This window comes from Gopherus flavomarginatus, chromosome 8, assembly GCF_025201925.1.
Source record: "Gopherus flavomarginatus isolate rGopFla2 chromosome 8, rGopFla2.mat.asm, whole genome shotgun sequence".
In the NCBI taxonomy this organism is placed as follows: domain Eukaryota; kingdom Metazoa; phylum Chordata; order Testudines; family Testudinidae; genus Gopherus; species Gopherus flavomarginatus.
This window is the reverse complement of record NC_066624.1, coordinates 20,716,958-20,735,667: the sequence shown is the minus strand read 5'-3', so window position 1 is coordinate 20,735,667 and position 18,710 is coordinate 20,716,958. Positions and strand designations below refer to the sequence as shown.

The window sequence follows — 18,710 nt, the reverse complement described above, 5'->3', positions numbered from 1 at the left end:
GTCTTCCCACACTCCTTCACCCCTTTCACTATGTGTGATTCCTTTCTCGTCTCTGCTTCCCTCACTTACCAATGCTCTATCATACTTTAACTGATTAAGTGGTGAGAAAATTGTGGAATCAACTAACCCGATCAATCCAAATCATGTGTTTGATCTCAATCAATTCCTCCCTACCTCATACCCAGGCCAGCCCCTGCGCCCAGAGTTTTTTTATCTATATGTTATAAGCACCTCAACAAACAGAAAGAGTACATCTGTGCTGTATGCTATGTACATCTATGCGTTGTATGACAAATACTAAATTGCAGGTCTACTTGAAGAAGTAACAGCAACATTAATGCTTCCTGACTGCAATGAGCTACAGCAAAGCCATCACAATTCAGCAAAGTAACATTTCTTACCTTTGCACCTGCCAAAAATCCTAGAGAGATGGCAACTCTGGCTCGTAGGTCTGGTCTGTCTTTGGGCCATACATAAGATAACATTGCCCTGATAATCTTCCCAGCATCTATCTCTTTCAACTATTGAGAAAAAACACATACCTCATATTAGAAGAGATACAGAAATACATTTCAAAATGCACTATTTAATAAACATCAGAATGAAAGAAGCAAAATATAAACCCAGCACAAAAGTTACATTCACTAACCAAGGAAGGTTTTACTCAAAATACCTGAAAAATCTATTCAGGAGTTTCATGACATTAGGAAATTAAGTATTTTTCTTTTAAAAGTTGTCCTGAAGGTAATAAAATCTACAAAGCTATAAAAACAAGATGAGGAAAGAATTTCAATCTATAGGTTCACAAGCCAGTTATTTCACCTAAAATGGTTTACTGTTTAACACCCCAATTTTAACCCCCAAAAGTATTCTCTTCCAAATCATGACTCCTCCACTCGCAGAGTGTGCATTAAAATACCAGTGCTAAAAAATAACATTATTAAAGGCATGACAGAATTGTGTCTTAGCCTAAAAATATTGTATACATGATACAGGAGGAAAATGATTTTTAGACTCAAATATTTGAGAATTAAAAACTGTAAAATGACAAAAATGTAATGCCATTTAGGAAAACATTTGGATGTTTCCAGAGGAAACAAGAGTTGTTGCCTCAGCAAATGGCTGGTAGAAGTATGTCACAGGAGTTAAAATGCATCTTATTGGTTTGCCATTGTTTTTGTAGCTCTCCTTTTCAGAAGTTTCTGTACTCTAACAACATAAGGGGCTATTCAATGAAATTGAAAGGTGGAAAATTCAAAACTGACAAAAGGAAGCACTTTTTCATTCAATGTCTGAATAGACCATAGAACTCAGTGTCACATGTGTTGTTGAGGCCAAGACTTTTGCAAGATTCCAAGAGGGAGTGGACTCCGATATAGATAATAAAAATAATCAGAGTTACAGTTTATGCTAAAATTAAAGCTTTGGAAGGGATCTAAACTCTCATTTCAGCGTTTAAAACAATCTATTAGGGTTTAGGATAAAACCTACGAGAGGTAGACTATATCACATGTTTACTGGGGAGAGGGGAAAGTATTTTAATTGCCTCTAAAGTATCAGGTACTGGCCAATGTTTCTGACAGAATAAGGCAATTCCTATGTTCCTATTTTTGTGAATATTGTCTTATGTAATTGTTATATAATAAATTTAAGTGAATGCAATACCTGTACTTACTGACAGAAATGTCCAGTGTGTAACTGTATATTCCCTATCATTTTATTTGTATTAATGGTTTTAATTTTATTGGAAAATGGGAAAAAACCTACAAAAATGTTAACTTAAAATGTCACAGGTGTGACAACATGCGAAGTATTTAGTATTTCCCATAGTCTAGAGGCCAATTTATATAGCACCAGAAACTTATAAGGGGCTGGTGCTGAACTGTGCTAAATTCGCAAATGCTCCAAAGAGCTTAAAGTATAACTATACAAACTGTTACAGTACAGATAAGAGTGACAGTTAAACATCGCTCCAACGCTTCATGGAACAAGTGCATTTTTCAAGACTTTTGAATGAAGTGTAGGGGCTTGGCATATATTTCCTGGGAGCCGGTTTCAAGTACCCGGGACAACACGAAAGAAAACAAAATCAGGAGTACGGTGAGACAAAAGGGATCAAGGCAAGAGAGAGGTCTGCATGGACTATAGGAAACATGAGAGTTAAGAGCTAAGTGCATCATTAGATATATAAAAATAAATGCAAGTTGCTAAGATTCCGTTTCTGAGCATACAGGAACTCAAATGCATCTGAAATTAATTATTCTTGCTATAGGTTCCAAATTTTTAAACATTCATATTTTAAACTAAAATAATGCGAAGCAAATGTAATTTAGATGCATTTCCATAAACTGAAACGTTTCTAGTTCTTAATTATTTAACAAGCTTCATGTCACTTATCTCTCTTTACAGAATAGTGACAAGGACTCTTGCTCTTATCTAAAAAAGTGTTTATTTTCTTTTAGGATATTCTACAGTGTACACTGAGATTCTTTCAACTGGTACATATTGAAGTTATGGCTCAGAGCAAAACAAACAAAAACAAACCCCAAAACTGTTCTAGTTGGATTAATTGTGTGTAAAATGTCACCTTTTAACAGAGTGGTCTCAGAAGTTGGGTACTCATGAATTATGAGGTCATTTAGCTGTACATGACTACAGTTTAAACAGTACTGTAAAGCTTTTGCTGATGTCTTATTTTATATCCTCCCACTACCACCCTGAAGCCCCTTTTAAACCAAGGACAAATCCAACATTCAGATGACAGAACAAATCTTTCTGAAAATAGACAAGATGTTTTTATAGTGAGATATAGTTTAGTGGGTAAATCAGAGAGCTTTTTTCTCGAATTCCAAAGTCTACATGCTATACAAAATCATATAAAAATGTGTGCCTCAATTCAGACTCTAATGTAACATACAGTACTACATTGACAACCAACAACTCCTCCTACTTCAGCACTGGATACCCGGGGTAATCTTGAAAAACAGAAAGGTTATCTAAAGCTGAAGGGAAGCCAGCCTAGCAAGTAAACTAAATTACACATCACCTCCGTATGGGTTAATCTTTCCATTTCAGGCTACGTTTGTTGGGAAACGTTTATTTGCCCTTTCCTGGATGAATTTTTACTAAACAGAAGGTCTATGAAAATAGATGGATTTTACAATATAATTCTATATTTCCCACACTGGAGCATACTTTATGCATTCCCCCACTTCCATCAATTTCCAGAGAAAGACCTAAGTTAGATTTAAAGTTCACTGTGAAAGCCAAGTTTGAATCAGAGGGAAAAAGGTACGGGTTTTTTTGGTTAAGAGAAAAGACTGATGAAGCAACCTGGAAAAACCAATATCAAATTTAAGCCTATAATTTAGCAGAAAAATCCAGCTTTATGTTTTGAGTCTCATCTTCAATGGCAACCAGAATAGAAAAGTTGTTAAGATACATTGGCAACTGCTGACAGTACATACAGTACCTGAGCAATCTAGAGTACCCTCCATACAGCCTTTAACAAGTGGATATATTGACAATTCAAAAATTAGTAGAGGATGTAAAATAACATTTCTGCTTAGCCTAGCTACACAGAAGAGAGGAGATATTTGCAGCAGCATATGCATAAATCCTACTTTTTGTAGTGAAGGATATGCATAAATAGCCTTGTATTTCAAAGTGAAGACATTTTTTTTTTTAGCACCATTAATGGTTTGGAAGGAACAAACTGGTGCTATATTAATATGAAACCTACTAGAGTGACTGGAGTGGTTCTAATTATATGTTGCTATTGGCTAGTCAGACTTTTTACAGGAAAGTTATCAGAGAGAAAAAATGAGAAGGAAATATAAAGACTGCAAACAAAGAATTCAACTTGGCTCCTTGAGGGCTCTGAATGGTTACAAAACCAAAAACAGTCTATTCAGAATAGAGTGAGAAGGCAGCAAGTGATTTGCAGCAGCCTTGCAAAATATCAAGGGGGGGGGGGGGGGAAATCAAAGGATGCACCAAATACGTATTACATCAAAGTTCAACATAAAATGAACATATATATAATTATAGATGTATGGAAACATGAATCTGACTGCAGAAGATATACAAGTCACAAGGTTAGGAATATTTTTAAAAAATTAAGTCTGTTAAAGGTGACCTGTAAAGGAAAAATGGGATTGTGTATATCACTAATGTCAAAGGTCTTTCTTTGAGTGTTCTTGCCTGTGCCATCCTTTTGGAAGGAGAACTTGCTATTGTCTCCAATGGTCTTCCAGTCTCTGCTGTCTCTCTGTGTAGTGTAGACTTCGATCACTAGGCCATTAAGCTAGTGTTAATAGTATAACATGTTTTGGTATATAATCTCATAGGATGACCAGCAAAGGGAAAATATATACACCAGACATGTCAACATGCTTATTGTTATAGGAAGGGGCTGATAGTGCCAACTCTTAAGTTGCCTGACACTTCCCATTATAAGACCCTGTTTTCAGTTCCTTACCACTTTGCTGAATTTTAACCATTTGGGCTGAAATTATACATACTAGTGTCTGCCTCTGGCTGAATGTTGGGGGAAATTTCAGTCAAAGCTCTTCAGCAGTTTCTAAGAATGAAGCTAGGGAAAAATCTATTGTTGTCCACGTTAAATTCTAGTACCCTATTTTTTTTTGAACAACTCTAGTATCCCCATGCTTTGGAGTTGGGACTTGTGGCCAGAAATTTGGTGAAGCTATAAACCTCTAAAAAGCAAATAAAATCAAATCACAGTTTGCACATGCTCTGTGGAGACTTCCTAGATTTTAACTGTTACAATTTCTTAAGAGTTAAGTATGCTTGAGCCTCTCACAACCTCTAGTGCTGATCAGACTGGGCATGAGCCAAGCCCTCACAGTAACTGAGGCTGCTCTAGCCCAGGGCTAAAGGGGTGAAGAGAGACTTTCCCTATAATGGATGCTCCAGGATGGGATGGGGGCCGTGCTCTGGAACTAAGAGCAGGGACCCGTCCCTCCTGTCAATGACTACTCTTATCCCCTCTGCACCCCGGCAGCATAGAGGAAGAAGCAATCTGACTCAAAAAGCAAACTAAAATAAAAGAAATTATACACAAAGTATTAATGTAAAATGAATATTCAAGCCGCAATGGGAAAAATTAGAAAGTGTCAGAATTAAGGTTGTCTGGGAAACATTTAATTAAAGGGATAATGACTTCATAAACTAACACTTTTTTTGATTTTTTATTGCTGCAGTGAGTGAAGGTAGAGTGAGTGATGCACTGACTTGTACCCACAAGCATATTCCTTCTATGCCAAATGTCAAGTTCTAGAAATGCCAGTGACAAGCAGGAATAAAAGAACATATTAAAGTATAATGGAATGTATCTGTCATGAAAAGTCTAAAATACCTGAGGCCAATTTCAAGTCAACAACTGTGACACTTTGGTGACAATTTATTTATAGAAAGCCAGAGAATTTGTGGGAAAATAAGCAGATAAAATCATTACCAGTGCTGGGTAATTTAAAAATCTACTAATCCAAGGTTCACAACTAACAGTATTTATTAGACAACAGTCTAAAAACTAAACTAAGTAGCCATTTGTGGGAAACATTTGCAGTTTTCGATTGTTAAATGTTTGAAAAGGCTGAACATACATTTGATTTATACAGCATCTTGAACAGAGTTTGAGTAACATTGTTTAATCAAACTTTTACCCCTTGCTTTGGATCTGTGTGGAGTCCTCCACCTGCATGACCATGCCAACATGTTCTCTTATCTATCAGTGGCCCCCGCTGGAGATGCTATGTAAAAAAAAATATATATATATCTATTATACAGCAACTACAAGAATCACGGACTTAAAAAATGATGAACAAAACTTAAATTCTGAATTAAAGTGACAATCAGAATAGAGCTGAAGATCTAGTAGCACAAGGCCATCATCCAGAGGAATGGAGGTTATGCCTCAAGAACAGTACCTTGCTCCTGAAGCTGGTATCCAAAGGCCATAGACTCTTAACAGTTGCGTGTCAAAATATCTTAGAGCAGAAACTATCTCTAAGAGTTACAGAAAGATCTCTAAATCCTTCAAGTACATATCTACTCTGAAAAATGACTATGTAAAAATGGCACTTCTTCAACAGACCTGCTTCCTGTGCACATGGCGCATACTACCTGCTGATCTTAGAGATAAAGGTACGTTTTTAATGCTTTACATTCCTGTCGACCTTGCCAAGATCTTGTATACACATAAAGTTTTCCAGGTTTAACTAAGGTCTACTTAAAATAAATAAATAAATTAAACCCATGCAAAAACCTATGTGGACATATTTATAAGCCACATGGAGACTGAAATACCAATTTAGTTCAGTAAGCAACTGATTCAAGATAAGGTAAATTAATAAAAGGCAGGTGTAAACCAAACTAAGTAGACCCTTTAACTCAGTGGTGGGCAATCTGCGGCCTGCACACGGCCCATCAGTGTAATCCACTGGCGGGTTGCGAGAGAGTTTGTTTACATTGACCATCTGCAGGCACAGCCACGCCGCAGCTCCCAGTGACCACAGTTCACCGTTCCTGCCCTGCGCAGCCGGAGCAGTCACCGTCCAGGCAGCAGTCCCAGCCCTACACCACTGGAGGAGCCGCGGTTTGTGGCCCCCAGCAGCTGGAGATGCTGGCCCCAGCTGCCCCCGCCCCAGCGCCCCTCCCCACATGCCCTCTCCAGCAGCAGCCTCCTCCCCCTTGCTCCCCGGCATCACCTCCCCCACTACACATTTAAATTGGTATTTTTAGTATGTCATGGTCAAGTCACAGGCCGTGAATTTTTGTTTACTGCCCGTTAAGTGTCTGTGACTTTTACTAAAAATACACATGCTTAAATCGTAGCCTTAATCATAAACAGGTTATAAGTCTCAATGGTCATTGTTTAATTACATCATAAATTAAATACATGAATTGCAATTTACTTGTATCCAATTAAGTCATCCAAATGTCACCCGATTTATTTTTTTTAGCTATGCATCCCTTCCCTTTATGGGTAAGAAAATGTATTTTTACAAAGCTGCTTTTCAAGCCCAACTGCACTTTCAATAAAGTGCTTAAAACCACTGCATTAGTCTGGAATGCTGTGATCAATCTGGCAAGTATAATAATGACACAGAGCTTTACAAGTATTTCCAAGTACTGTGCAAAGCATTAACCCACAACACCTCTTTGAGGTGGGCAAATATTACTATCCCCACTCTGCAGAAAGGAAAACTGAGTAGAGAGATTAAGTGACCTGCGCAAGGGCAGAGAGAGTCAGTGACAGAGATGGAACTGGGGATCAGTAACTCCTGAATTCTACTCTACTAGACCTTTCTTATTAAAAAAATCTACAGTAAAACACAGTTAATTAGATTGCAAAATCAAGCACTTAAAAGTGACTAAAAGCCAAATTTAAAGTTGTCCATTAAATCTTTATTCTGTCCCTTTGTGTGTCCAATCTCTGCACTGAATAAGTAGGGTTCCTGTGCGATAAACAGTATATGATCATGTCATTAAAAACGATATTGTAATCCATATGTACAAAGGGGCATAATTAAGATTGCATGGGCAATTCCAAGTGCTATTTCTAACCTATGATTGCTTGAATTTGCAACCCAAATAATGTTTTTTTAACACATTTCCTAGAAGTTTAAAAAAAATATAAAAACAATGTTACATACCTCTGTAATAATCTCCACATCGTGCATCAGCAAGAATCCTAAGCCTGCAGCAGGGCAGCACAGACTTCTACCACAGTGGTTCTCAAACTTTTGTACCCGTTCACATAAAAAGCTTCTGAGAGCGACCTCACTTATAAATCAAAAACACTTTTTTATATGTTTAACACCATTATAAATGAAGGAGGCAAAGTGGGATTTGGGGTGGAGTTGGACAGCTCACAACCCTCCAAGTAATAACCTCATGACCACCTGAGGGGTCCCGACCCCCAGTTTGAGAACTCCTGTTCTACCGCTTCAGTTACATGGCCCATATGGTGCTCCCAAAAAGGGGGCGAGGAAGCAGGAGCCATATGCCAGGTCTGAGGAGTGTAGGTTGAGGCAATACAGCCTGGTCCAGTCCCTTGCTGCTCCCAGACATTGCCAGTATAGTGTGGTGTTTGCTGCAGCGGTAGTGTGAACCTTTTTTGTTTTTTTTTAAATCGTGTTCAGTTATTTTAGCATACTTCCAAAATTTTTCTGATTAATACAAATAAGAAACAGGAAATGATGATTTAACAGTTTATAATTCAGCTAAACTAAATGGAATTTAATGGGACAAACAAATCACTTCCCTAACCAAGTGATTTCTCCTTAACTTTGAAGGCCTGCTGAAAACAATGGAGGTAGAGCGTCTTTAAAAAAAAAAAAAAAGTAGCAAGAATCTTTTACAACGGAAAAAGTTAGGCAACCTAAATATAAGGGGAAGCTACCAGACAATATTATGGAACCTCATATATAATGTATATGAGAGGTAGCATGATCTAATATATTAGAATTTAAGAGACCCTGACTCTCAATTCCATCTCTGTCACTCACTTTTATAAACTCAAAGGGTAAAATTTTCAACAAAAAAAGTCAGTGAGGTGTTTTTAAATCCCACTGAACAGCAATGGGTTTTAGGCTCCTAAAACACTTAGGTGCATTTGAAACAATAACCCTAAATTGTTTAAGAGTATTTAAAGAAAAGACATATTGTGGGATATAACTGTAAAATGAAGAGGTGAGAATTTAGATAAGTTTCCTGGTGTTACTCCATCCTACAAATTTCTCTGTGTCATTATTAGCAGATGAAGACTAAAAACAAAAAAAAATTCCCTTATGTTTACATTAGTAACACAGAAAGCAACCCTCACACAGCTGAAAACCCGGCATACTGCTCTCCCCCACTGGTGCCAATAAATTTTCAAAGTTTCTTTATGTTCCATATGTATCCATAAGCTAAGCATATTGTTGGCGTAATAAAGCTTTACATATTTGAGAAAACTCAGATTTCCATATATTGTCAGACATAAAACCGCAGGATAAATTTGAAGGTCAACAAGCTACAAGTACGTTTCTAAAAGCTTTCTGAAAAATTACTATATTGGCATTGATTTTTAGAGATTTAGAAAGATATTTCAAAGGGGGAAGACTATCAAGATTTCAGCAGAGATTCTCTCTCCATTTCCAGAGGCAGAAACATAACTTGTCATCTATCTAGTAGTACTTAGAAATCATAAAAAGGGGAAATTATATAAAGGATGTAAAATACGCAGTATATACTGGAAGACGCTCCAAGGGATAGAATTTTCCCCCCCTGAGAGAGTATGAGGAGGAAAGATTGCTTAATCCTACCTTTGCAGCATCTAATAATTGTCTTGAATAGCCACACCCCAAACTTTGCCATGTAGCTTGTCTGAATGTCTGGGGAATCTGCAGGAAAGAAGAAAAAAGAGAAGATTGAGTAATTAAGAGTGTATACTTCATGATCAGAGAATATTTCACCTAGTTCATGTAAACATGCAGAATATGAGAATTAAACAAAAGACAGTAGTTGACAAGTGACCAAAGAAAAAATAAGATGAAAACAACTGGTGGGGAGCAGGTGCAAAGTAAATTTCTTCTAACTATTAAAAATGCAAAATGTCAACAAACCTTTCCCCCATCTCTATCCGTGCTCTCACTAGGCTTCCTATCCTTTGTTCCTTGAAAGCCCATAAGTCCTTCTTCTCTTCTCATTCTGTTTTGTTCTCGGATGGCCTTTGCATTCTTTTCAAATATCCCCTTCTGTTCTGTTTTTTATTCTTATCCTTGTTGCCCTCCCTGTTTTCATTCCCTCTTACCTTATATATTACGCTTGTACATTGGACCAAATGGCTAGCAAAAGCTACAACTCTGCCTGGGAACGGCTGCCACTGCTATGAATCTGAACATGACTGGGTTGCAATTTTTTGCAGATGGGATATAAAACACACCATAGTCACAAATATGGGACTCTGCATAGGCATAATATAGGTTACTAGCAGATGCTGTTACAGAAACTGGAACGCTGTATTCTAAGTGCTGTAGGACACAGATCTTGTCTGTCTACCCTTCTGAAGTTCCTAAAACCCTTTGGATGCTATAGAAACAGTAAGAAACAGTCTTAAACCTGGATGGCTGTTTTCATTACATTCTTCCTTTCAGTAAGAATGGTGAGCAATGTCCTCCCAGGCAACAGCAGACAGGGGCACTCAGTGTGCTTCCATAACATAACTGGTATATTTCAGCCAGGAAATATGTTCTCTACCTCCAATGATTGTTTCTGCAATCGGTCCTGATACTCCTAAAGCACCTGGCTGGTATTCCACCATAAACCAGTCTCCTACAGCTCTGTTGTGATACTGGCTGCATAGCATGCACAATATAAATCAATACTGTACAGCAGAATAGCAAAAGAGCAGTCATTGGCTCAAGGCAAAGAACAAACATCAAGAAAATAACCTCTTAAGAAAAACATTTTTAACCTTAACAAATAGCAGCATGGCCCCGTGTATATTTTCTACACATTGCCTTAAACTTCCTTTTTGCACTTGTCCTAAGTCACATAGTACATTACAAATTGCTGAAGAAATACAACCAAGTGAAGCTAACTTCTTCACCATATAATACTTGTCCGTTTTAACACATCTTATTGTATTATATCCTGCATATAGGATGAAGTATTTTTGATATTAAACATTCTATTAATTACTTTTAAAGATGTATCAGACACTTACGGCACTTACTGTAGCAAATGGCTTTCTAGTTATGCATGCCATTCAATAAGCCAGTGTGATGCATTCCAGCACCACACCTCAGCAGAGAAAAGTAAAACATGGTTTTCTTTAAATCTCTCTGAGAAGATCCTGTTTGCATCCTAAGGGTTTACTGGAACATTGGGTTGATACACCAAAAAGTTTGTCTCTGATTTATGCTGTAGTGCTTATGAAAAGTGTCAGCATGACATCCATGTTTCTAGCATCAGAGTCTTGACCAAATGACACGAAGACATGCTGGTCTTTAAGCATAACAGTTTTTGCAAACAATTTTCCAACTATTGCTTAGCATGATGGGCAGGCAAGGCACTCACCATATAAGATAATAAGAAATAAGATAAAGTGTAAGAATAAGATAAAAGGTAAAAGGGTAAAATTTTCAAAAACATGCAAGTCATAATGACTTTCAATAGAACTTAGGGTAAACTTTGCAAAAGTGCTTCAGTGACTCAGAAGTCTACATCCCTGCCCAGAACAGCTTTCAGTCTTAACAGTCAATTTTTCAAGGCGTCCCCTGCAGTATCAACCCCATCCTCCAGACAATCTTTATAAAGTAGTACACAGTTGTGGGCACATCATTTGCAGAGACAAGCTAACAAATCTGATGTGCCAGTGGTCTAATGTGGCACTGGAAATCTTAAGCACCCACACATACAGGTCAACATTTTAAAAAAATGAGTGCCTCAAGTTAAGCTCCTAAATAAGTGGTCTGATTTTCAGAAGTGCTAAGCCCCTTCCAACTGCCACTGACATCAACATTCACAAAGAGAATTTTTCATTTTATGTTTCAGATAGGAAGTAAGATCACTGAAGTTAGTAGGGAGGGGGGCAGGGGTAGCCCTCAGGGCAGTAATAGTATCTGTAACTAGTTTTAACTCTCATTTTAAACTGACGAGATTGGAAGTTGGCATGGTCTCTTTAAATAAGCATATAACAAGCCAAATTATGTCAAATACTCAGACCCGTGGTTGCCTATATAAACTGTAGTTGAAATCCATGTTCTGACAAAAAAAAAAATTCCTGTCCACGGTGGTCACGGAAACAGCACTAGAAATTTGTTAGCAACAACTTCGTTTAATCATGGTCATTAATAGCATAATTCGGATCCCATTGGGAACAAAGCCTTCGGAAGGTCCCATCTCAGTCGCAACACTGTAATGTCCTCATATGATAAAGAGACTGTTTGGTCTTGCCAGTGAAGATGGACCTTATCACCGTAGATGTGTTTTCACTGTGTTACTGCTACAACTGCAGGAGAAAAAACTCAAATCTTGGCAGACATTTGATATTTCTTTAGATTTATAATAAACTCTTTACAGAGACAGCTAAGTTTCCAATAAACTATTCCAGACAGCATCATGCTATGCTGCCACTTTTGACCAATGGTTACCTGCATAACTAAGATATGTTAGAAATGAATCCAAATACTGCGGAAGTATATGAGAATCTTACTACTGGCTTTACTGGGGAGTTATACTGGGCCTTAAAAGCAAGAGAGGAAAAAATGTAACAGGAGGGAGGATGCAAAGTAAGAGTGTATTTGAACAAATGGGAGGAAGAATGAGAAGGAAAGATACAGTGAAAGAAAAGAGTTAAAAGAAGTGTCTGAGTGAATGAGTGAAAGTAAATGCCAACTGTAACAGTGAATGAGAAGATACGTGGGAGTAAGCAAGAGTGGCAAAGGTACAGAGAAAAGAAAAAGTGAACGATAATTGTTGGATTGAATTTAGATTAGAGGGAATGAGGACAGTGGGAAGGAAAGTATGGGAATGTTGAGAGGTCAACTGATCGGACTGGGCTTTTCAGTATATTAAGCTTAGTTAGGCAGTCACTGTACACAGAAAGATAAAACTGAAAAGAACATTGGTTAAAATAAGTCATTTTGCGCGAGAATAACTTCACTTCCTCATTTGATTAAATTTTATTATTTAGCAATAATTACAAGAATTTAGTAGCAACCTCCCTTGTGTATTTATCAATGCGATCTCTTTGGAAAGACTCTTCTAAAAAGACATGCATATATGTTGATAAAGAACACCAGAACCCACTAATGGCTTAAAAATCCATGGATTTCCGTATTAGGAAACTCATAAGATTGTTTTTAAATTGACTGATTCTTAAAAATGGCAAAAGTTGTCTCACCATTGTAGAAGGGGCTATCAAAAATAACTTTTTAAAAATGAAAGCTATATGCATTTTACCAAAATATCTTCAGCTAAGCAGCTTTCATTACAACAGAAAGATGACAAATTTTCCTTATTTTGCTGTTTATATTGACTTAAATGAGAGCCACAGCTTGTTCAGACCTCTGAAAAAGACTTCTCAAGCAGGACACTGAAAATCTGAGACCAGTTCTGAAAAAGGTAGCTGCATGTCTCTTCGTTTCATCTGTAGTTTTTAGAGACGGCTTATGCTGGCTGATGCTGTATATTTAAGAGACAAGGTAGGTGAGGTAATTTTTTAATCCGACCAACTTCTGCTGGTGGAAGAGACAAGCTTTTGAGCTTCACAGAGCTCTTCTTCAGATCTAGAAAATGTAACCAGAGGGTCACAGTTAAACAACAGGTGGAACAGGTTGTTAAGCATAAGAGGTTAACACACATTACTGAGGAATATCAAGACTCACAAACCATCTCACATCACTCACCACACAAAGGGCCAGTTTCCTCCAGGACACAATCTACTTCCTCCAGAAACTCCACAATATTAACAATTTCCCTCAGAACACATTCCTTCCCATCATGTATGGCCCTTTCCTATATACCAAAATCCTCACTATGATAGCATCAAAGTCTGCCTAAAGACAATGGACAATATTCAGATATGCACCTCAAAGATGTCGCCAAACTAATCCATTTCATTCTCCCCCACAACAATTTTACATTTAACACCACACAGTTTGTCCAAACCACGGGAACAGTCACAGGTACTGGGATGGTTCCTCAGTATGGTTCATGGGACACCTCAAGCAAGAATTTCTGAGAAAATGCACTATAAAACCTATGATATACATTGATGACACTTTCATTCTCTGGACAGATAACCTAACTCCCTCACACATTTCCACCACAACTTCAACAGCCACCATTTGGTTTCTTTGGTGAGATGTGTCTACTGGGAAATGGCCCGAGGCCATCAAAATCACTTCACAGTCCATTAAACCATCCACAGGTGATAATCCAAATTCATTAAGTGTGTCCTGATGCACAGGACTGATTCTGGGCAATGTGCAGGGAATTCTCCCTTACTCCAAAAACTTTGTCTCTGAGTACATAAAGAGAAAAGAATATTTTCCCATAGTTATGCAAGTGTGGGTGTGTCACCAGTCATGTTTCAATTACTCTAATGATGGGTGCTCAGGGAAGGTGCATGATACTTGCAACTTTAAGACTACAGGTCTTTTTGAAAAGATGACAGCACAGACTGGCATACGCATTGAAGCCCCACCAGTGTGAAAACTGTGTTTCTCAGATGCCTAGCCCAGCCTTTGCTTCCCTGACTCATGAAACCATACACCTGGCAGCTAGAAAGGAACAAGGAAAGATTTAATTACCACCTAAGTACATGCAAGATCACAGTGGAGCACATGTTTGGCAGATTAAAGGGTCAACAGAGGTGTCTTATGAACAGCCTGGATCTCAGAAAGCCAAATGTTCTTGTTACTGTTGCATGTTGTGTTTTACATAAATCTGCAAGACCATGGGGGAAATGCGGAGGGGGCGGGGGGAGAAGGCAGCTGGGAAGAGGAAAAAAGACTGATTTTAAAGAACATGACAGGGGCAATTAGATTCATCAGCAGGTCAGTTTTGTCAGTAGGTCTTAAAAATGGGTGTGGACATATGCAAGGCTGTGCCAACAGAAGACAAGTTTTATCAGTAAACTTTGTAGTGTAGATGAGGTCTTAGAACAGGCGACAAAAACATAAATAAATTTAATTGAAATAGCATCTTCAGTTATTAATCTTTGTTGTGACTGCTTATTAGAAAGCAAAGTTAAAAAAAACACTCTTGTATGAATGAAAAAAAATGCAGATCTTATCACATATTCCACATTGTGCCTGGAATGGCAAGACAAGGAGAAAAAATGAAGAAATTTGAAGTTAGCCTATTTCTGCTTTTTACAGTTCTACTTTCCAGTAACGTACATAATCTTACTTTTAAGGGAACCCCTAAGCATACTACTTGACTCATCCAGATTAATCATGTAACAATTTGCCTTAGTTTTAGGACTGTTGGTCTTTCTAATCATATTCTTCTTTATCCCCTTTATGTTTCTTCTAGACTGAATAATCTTTTTTATTATAGGCTCTCTTTCAGATGCAGGTAAACTGCTTTGGGAATGGTCCTAAACTCTCTAAAGACTGCATTTCCATTTACTTGGGTCATTTTTCAAGCTCACTATGTAGGCCACATCCAACATTTTGGTCTTCAGTAATATCCAGCAGATGTCATAAGTCAAATAGGAGCTCTGATAGAAAGCACTTGGAAGGATGAGATGGAGAAGTTATATTTGTGGAAACATAAAATTCATCTCAATGTTAAGGTTTGGAGCCTGGACACAGTTCCACACTATCCTGTGTATAGAAGAAGCTTAAGAAAATTATTTACTATGTCTGTTTTCTCCGTAGAATCCATTCCTCTCTCCAGGATGCAAAAGTTAACATCTCTTTGCACTCTGTTTTGAGGCAACAAGCCTCTGAACAACTATTGAACTAGGCAGGTGAGAGAGTGGAAACATGAATCGCTATTATTTGTATTGGTGTATCACCCAAATGTCTCGGTTAAAATAGATCCCCATTGGGCTAAACAATGCACAACATACATATAAATACTGCTCCACCCTAAAGAACTTACAACTAAAGAAAGAAAAAAATTCAAGTTGAAGGAAATGGAATACAACATGAATGCAAAATAATGAAGGTGATGATGGGCAAACATTTTAATAATGTGGAACTAATGATAAGTTATTAACGTTTAAACCTTGTTTTATTATTTTTAGCCTTGCCTTTTCCCCATATATTTAACCCTAGCCTTTTTCTATTTTTAAAGTAATGCAGAAGTTGCTAAAACATGCATTAATGTCTTTACTTTCAGGGTTCTTCAAGGCCTACACCCACCCTACTGATCTCTCATTCAGTACAGAGTTTGACTCCTGCCTGACGCCAGCCTCCATTGCCCACTTGTTATACAGTATTTTAAAACAAGCACCTTTGTGCTTATCTCCTATGCTACCCCTCACGCTTGGGTGGAGTTCCCAGTAAACATCCTGAAAGCCACTTCAAATCCCTCCTTAAAACTCACTTTTTCTGTGAGTTCTACAAAAACTTGACAATGGTTAATGTACTGAGATCATAAGAATATAAGAATGGCCCAACTGGGTCAGATCACAGATCCATCTAGCCCAGTATCCTGTCTTCCGACAGTGGCCAGTGCCAGCAGGGCTGGCTTTATGACCCATGGGGCCTGATTGGAATACGCAGCGGCGGTCTGGGGTCCACTCCGGGTCTTCCGCGGCACTGAAGGACCCCCCTGGCACTGAAATGCCGAAGACCCCTGGAGCAGACCCCTCGCCACTGAAATGTTGCCGAAGACCCCTGGAGTGGGGCCCCCTTAGGCGTGGGGACCGATTCCAGGGAATAGGCGTAAAGGTGGCCCTGAGTGCCCCAGAGGAAATGAACAGAACAGGTAATCATCAAGTGATCCATCCCCTGTCGCCCATTTCCAGCTTCTAGCATATACGTGTACTGCCTGTGGTGCTGGACAATATTGTCTCATTGCTTCTTTTCTTAGAAACTGGAAGGTAATGAGAGAAATGAAAGTCTGACGAGGTTACTCTATGCAATACATCTGGGGTTCTCAAACTGGGGGTTGGGACCCTCGGAGGGGGTCATGAGGTAATTACATGGGTGGGGGGCTTGTGAGCTGTCAGCCTCCACCCCAAATCCTGCTTTTCTGCCTGCATTTATAATGGTACTAAATATATTTTAAAGTATTTTTAATTTATAAGGGGGGGGGGGGAGATCGCACTCAGATGCTTGCTATGTGAAAGGGGTCACCAGTACAAAAGTTTGAGAACCACTGACACAGACAGTAGTTTTTTATCACTTGATAATCTGGAGGTTTTTGCAAGATGATATGCCATATCATACTCATTTCACTAACTAAAAATTTATATCTACTTCACTACAAAGCAGACTGACTAAGACTACATTCCCACTTATGCACCACTCTCTGAAATCATCTTCCTGTTAAAAATCTTCTAAAGATGTAACTTTTCAAGATCATTCAAAATAGACGAACAATGAATGTTTCAAGTTGATGAATTCATTTTATTTTTTGTTTTAAATCCATTGTGCATAAATATTGCACAAGTTTTAGAATAGTGCTGCAGTATCTCATCACAAAAGGGCAAGATATGGACCAAGCTTCTGCCTTATCTCTGAATTTCTTGTCTTGCACAAGTTTAAAAACAAGACCCCTATCATCATTTGAACATAGTCTTTTGTCATTTAATTTATTTCTGTCCAGCCATTTTGTCGATCTAAGCAAACAACAACAACTTTATTCTGGTCTGTGATAGAATTATGTCTGTCACAGGCATTTAATCAGAACCAATGGTAATGAAAAGCTAGTCAAATAATGTACTTCTGCAATAAATATAGGTTTAAGATTATTATCAAACTGAAATAATAGCTACTCAAGAATATTTCAAGGATCTTCAATTCATTGTAACATTTGAGATGTGTTTAAAATACTTACTTTACAATTCTGCTTTGCATTTTTACAGTTTTGATTGTTTCTATTTATGAGCCAGACTACCAAGAATTTTATTTGGGAACCAAAAAAAAAAAAAAAAGTTACTTGGCAACATCTACTGGAATGTATTATCAAATATATCCATAGCTGAGAGCAGGAATTTTGACTTGTATATTAGTAATATAACAGGTAACTCTGTATGTGTAAATGATTGTCTCAGTTGTCTTTGGACAACATAAACCCAAGAATACAGCAAAGCATTTTCTGCACCACTCTGGCATTTCAGCAGCAGGGGGAGGGGTGCGTCCCTGTTACAGTTCATTGTTTCAATGGAACTGTATTTTCATTTAGGACTTTGCCACAAAATTCTAATGGAAGGGAATAAGAATTGTCTGGACTTTAAAGGTGACTTGATGTTTAGATGTCACCTTCTACATTATGCCTATGCAAGTTATAGAATGTTGTACTTTTAAAAGATATAAATAAGTAAGTGTAGGAAAAGGGAGAGAGAATTACTGAACAAATGTCAGAAAACAGAGATAAGAATGGAAAATGTCAAGATGCAAAAAAACAGCAATAGAAGTAGATAAAATGGAGTATGCTGCTGACCAATTTAGAAAAAAGCCAGTTCAAATTATTTGCTTTCTGAAAATACTTTTAAAAATAACTGAGGTAAAGTACATGTCCAAAATATACGTATTCTAGCACTTAAGAAGCACATAGAAGTTAACTATGCAGTAGATTATCAACACAGATCTCTTAAGCCCATGTTTAAAAGGAGAAGTTTATTTCAAAATCAGACAGGCACTTAACTGGTATCAATCCTCACCGTTAGGGCTTGGCAATGCTGTTGACTTCATGAAGACAAAAAGCGTAGCTGGATACAACACAGGCATCACAAGGCTCAACAATACATTAGAAAATCTAGACGTTGCTGATGACATAGGTCTTCTAAGCGACAGCTCAACCAACATGCAAGGAAAGACCAAGTGACTGTTCAGCATTGTCAAAAAGGCCAGGCTAATAATCAGTTATAAAGAAAAAAATTCAACGAGAACTCCAGCAACTCGCAATTCTAATATCACTTTGGAAGGCAAAGGAATACAGGAAGTGAATCAACTAGCATACCTTGGCAGTAACGTTCAAGCCACAGGGATGTCCAGAAAGAAATAGTATCTGGA

The 18,710-nt window shown here is 37.9% G+C and overlaps 1 protein-coding gene and 1 long non-coding RNA gene across 5 annotated transcripts in view; both read right to left on the bottom strand.

The window, feature by feature from the left end:
• Window positions 1-18,710, bottom strand: part of ABCB7 (ATP binding cassette subfamily B member 7) — a 66,588-nt gene that overhangs the window by 39,842 nt on the left and 8,036 nt on the right. The window contains exons 1-4 of one of the 4 annotated variants that reach the window (XM_050964643.1): window positions 10,736-11,027; window positions 9,333-9,410; window positions 5,688-5,774; window positions 402-521 (exon numbers count right to left, since the gene is read on the bottom strand). In XM_050964643.1, the coding sequence (XP_050820600.1) occupies window positions 402-521; window positions 5,688-5,774; window positions 9,333-9,410; window positions 10,736-10,777 (327 nt within the window). In that variant the 5' untranslated portion in view covers window positions 10,778-11,027. Of the gene's footprint in view, window positions 1-401; window positions 522-5,687; window positions 5,775-9,332; window positions 9,411-10,735; window positions 11,028-18,710 lie in introns of those variants that run through there. The other 3 variants (XM_050964644.1, XM_050964641.1, XM_050964642.1) reach the window with 3 other exon arrangements.
• LOC127056639 (uncharacterized) lies at window positions 12,672-14,758 on the bottom strand. The gene is made up of 2 exons (XR_007775866.1): window positions 13,422-14,758; window positions 12,672-13,301 (listed from the first exon to the last, which is right to left on the bottom strand). It is a non-coding gene; the product is annotated as an uncharacterized LOC127056639 (long non-coding RNA).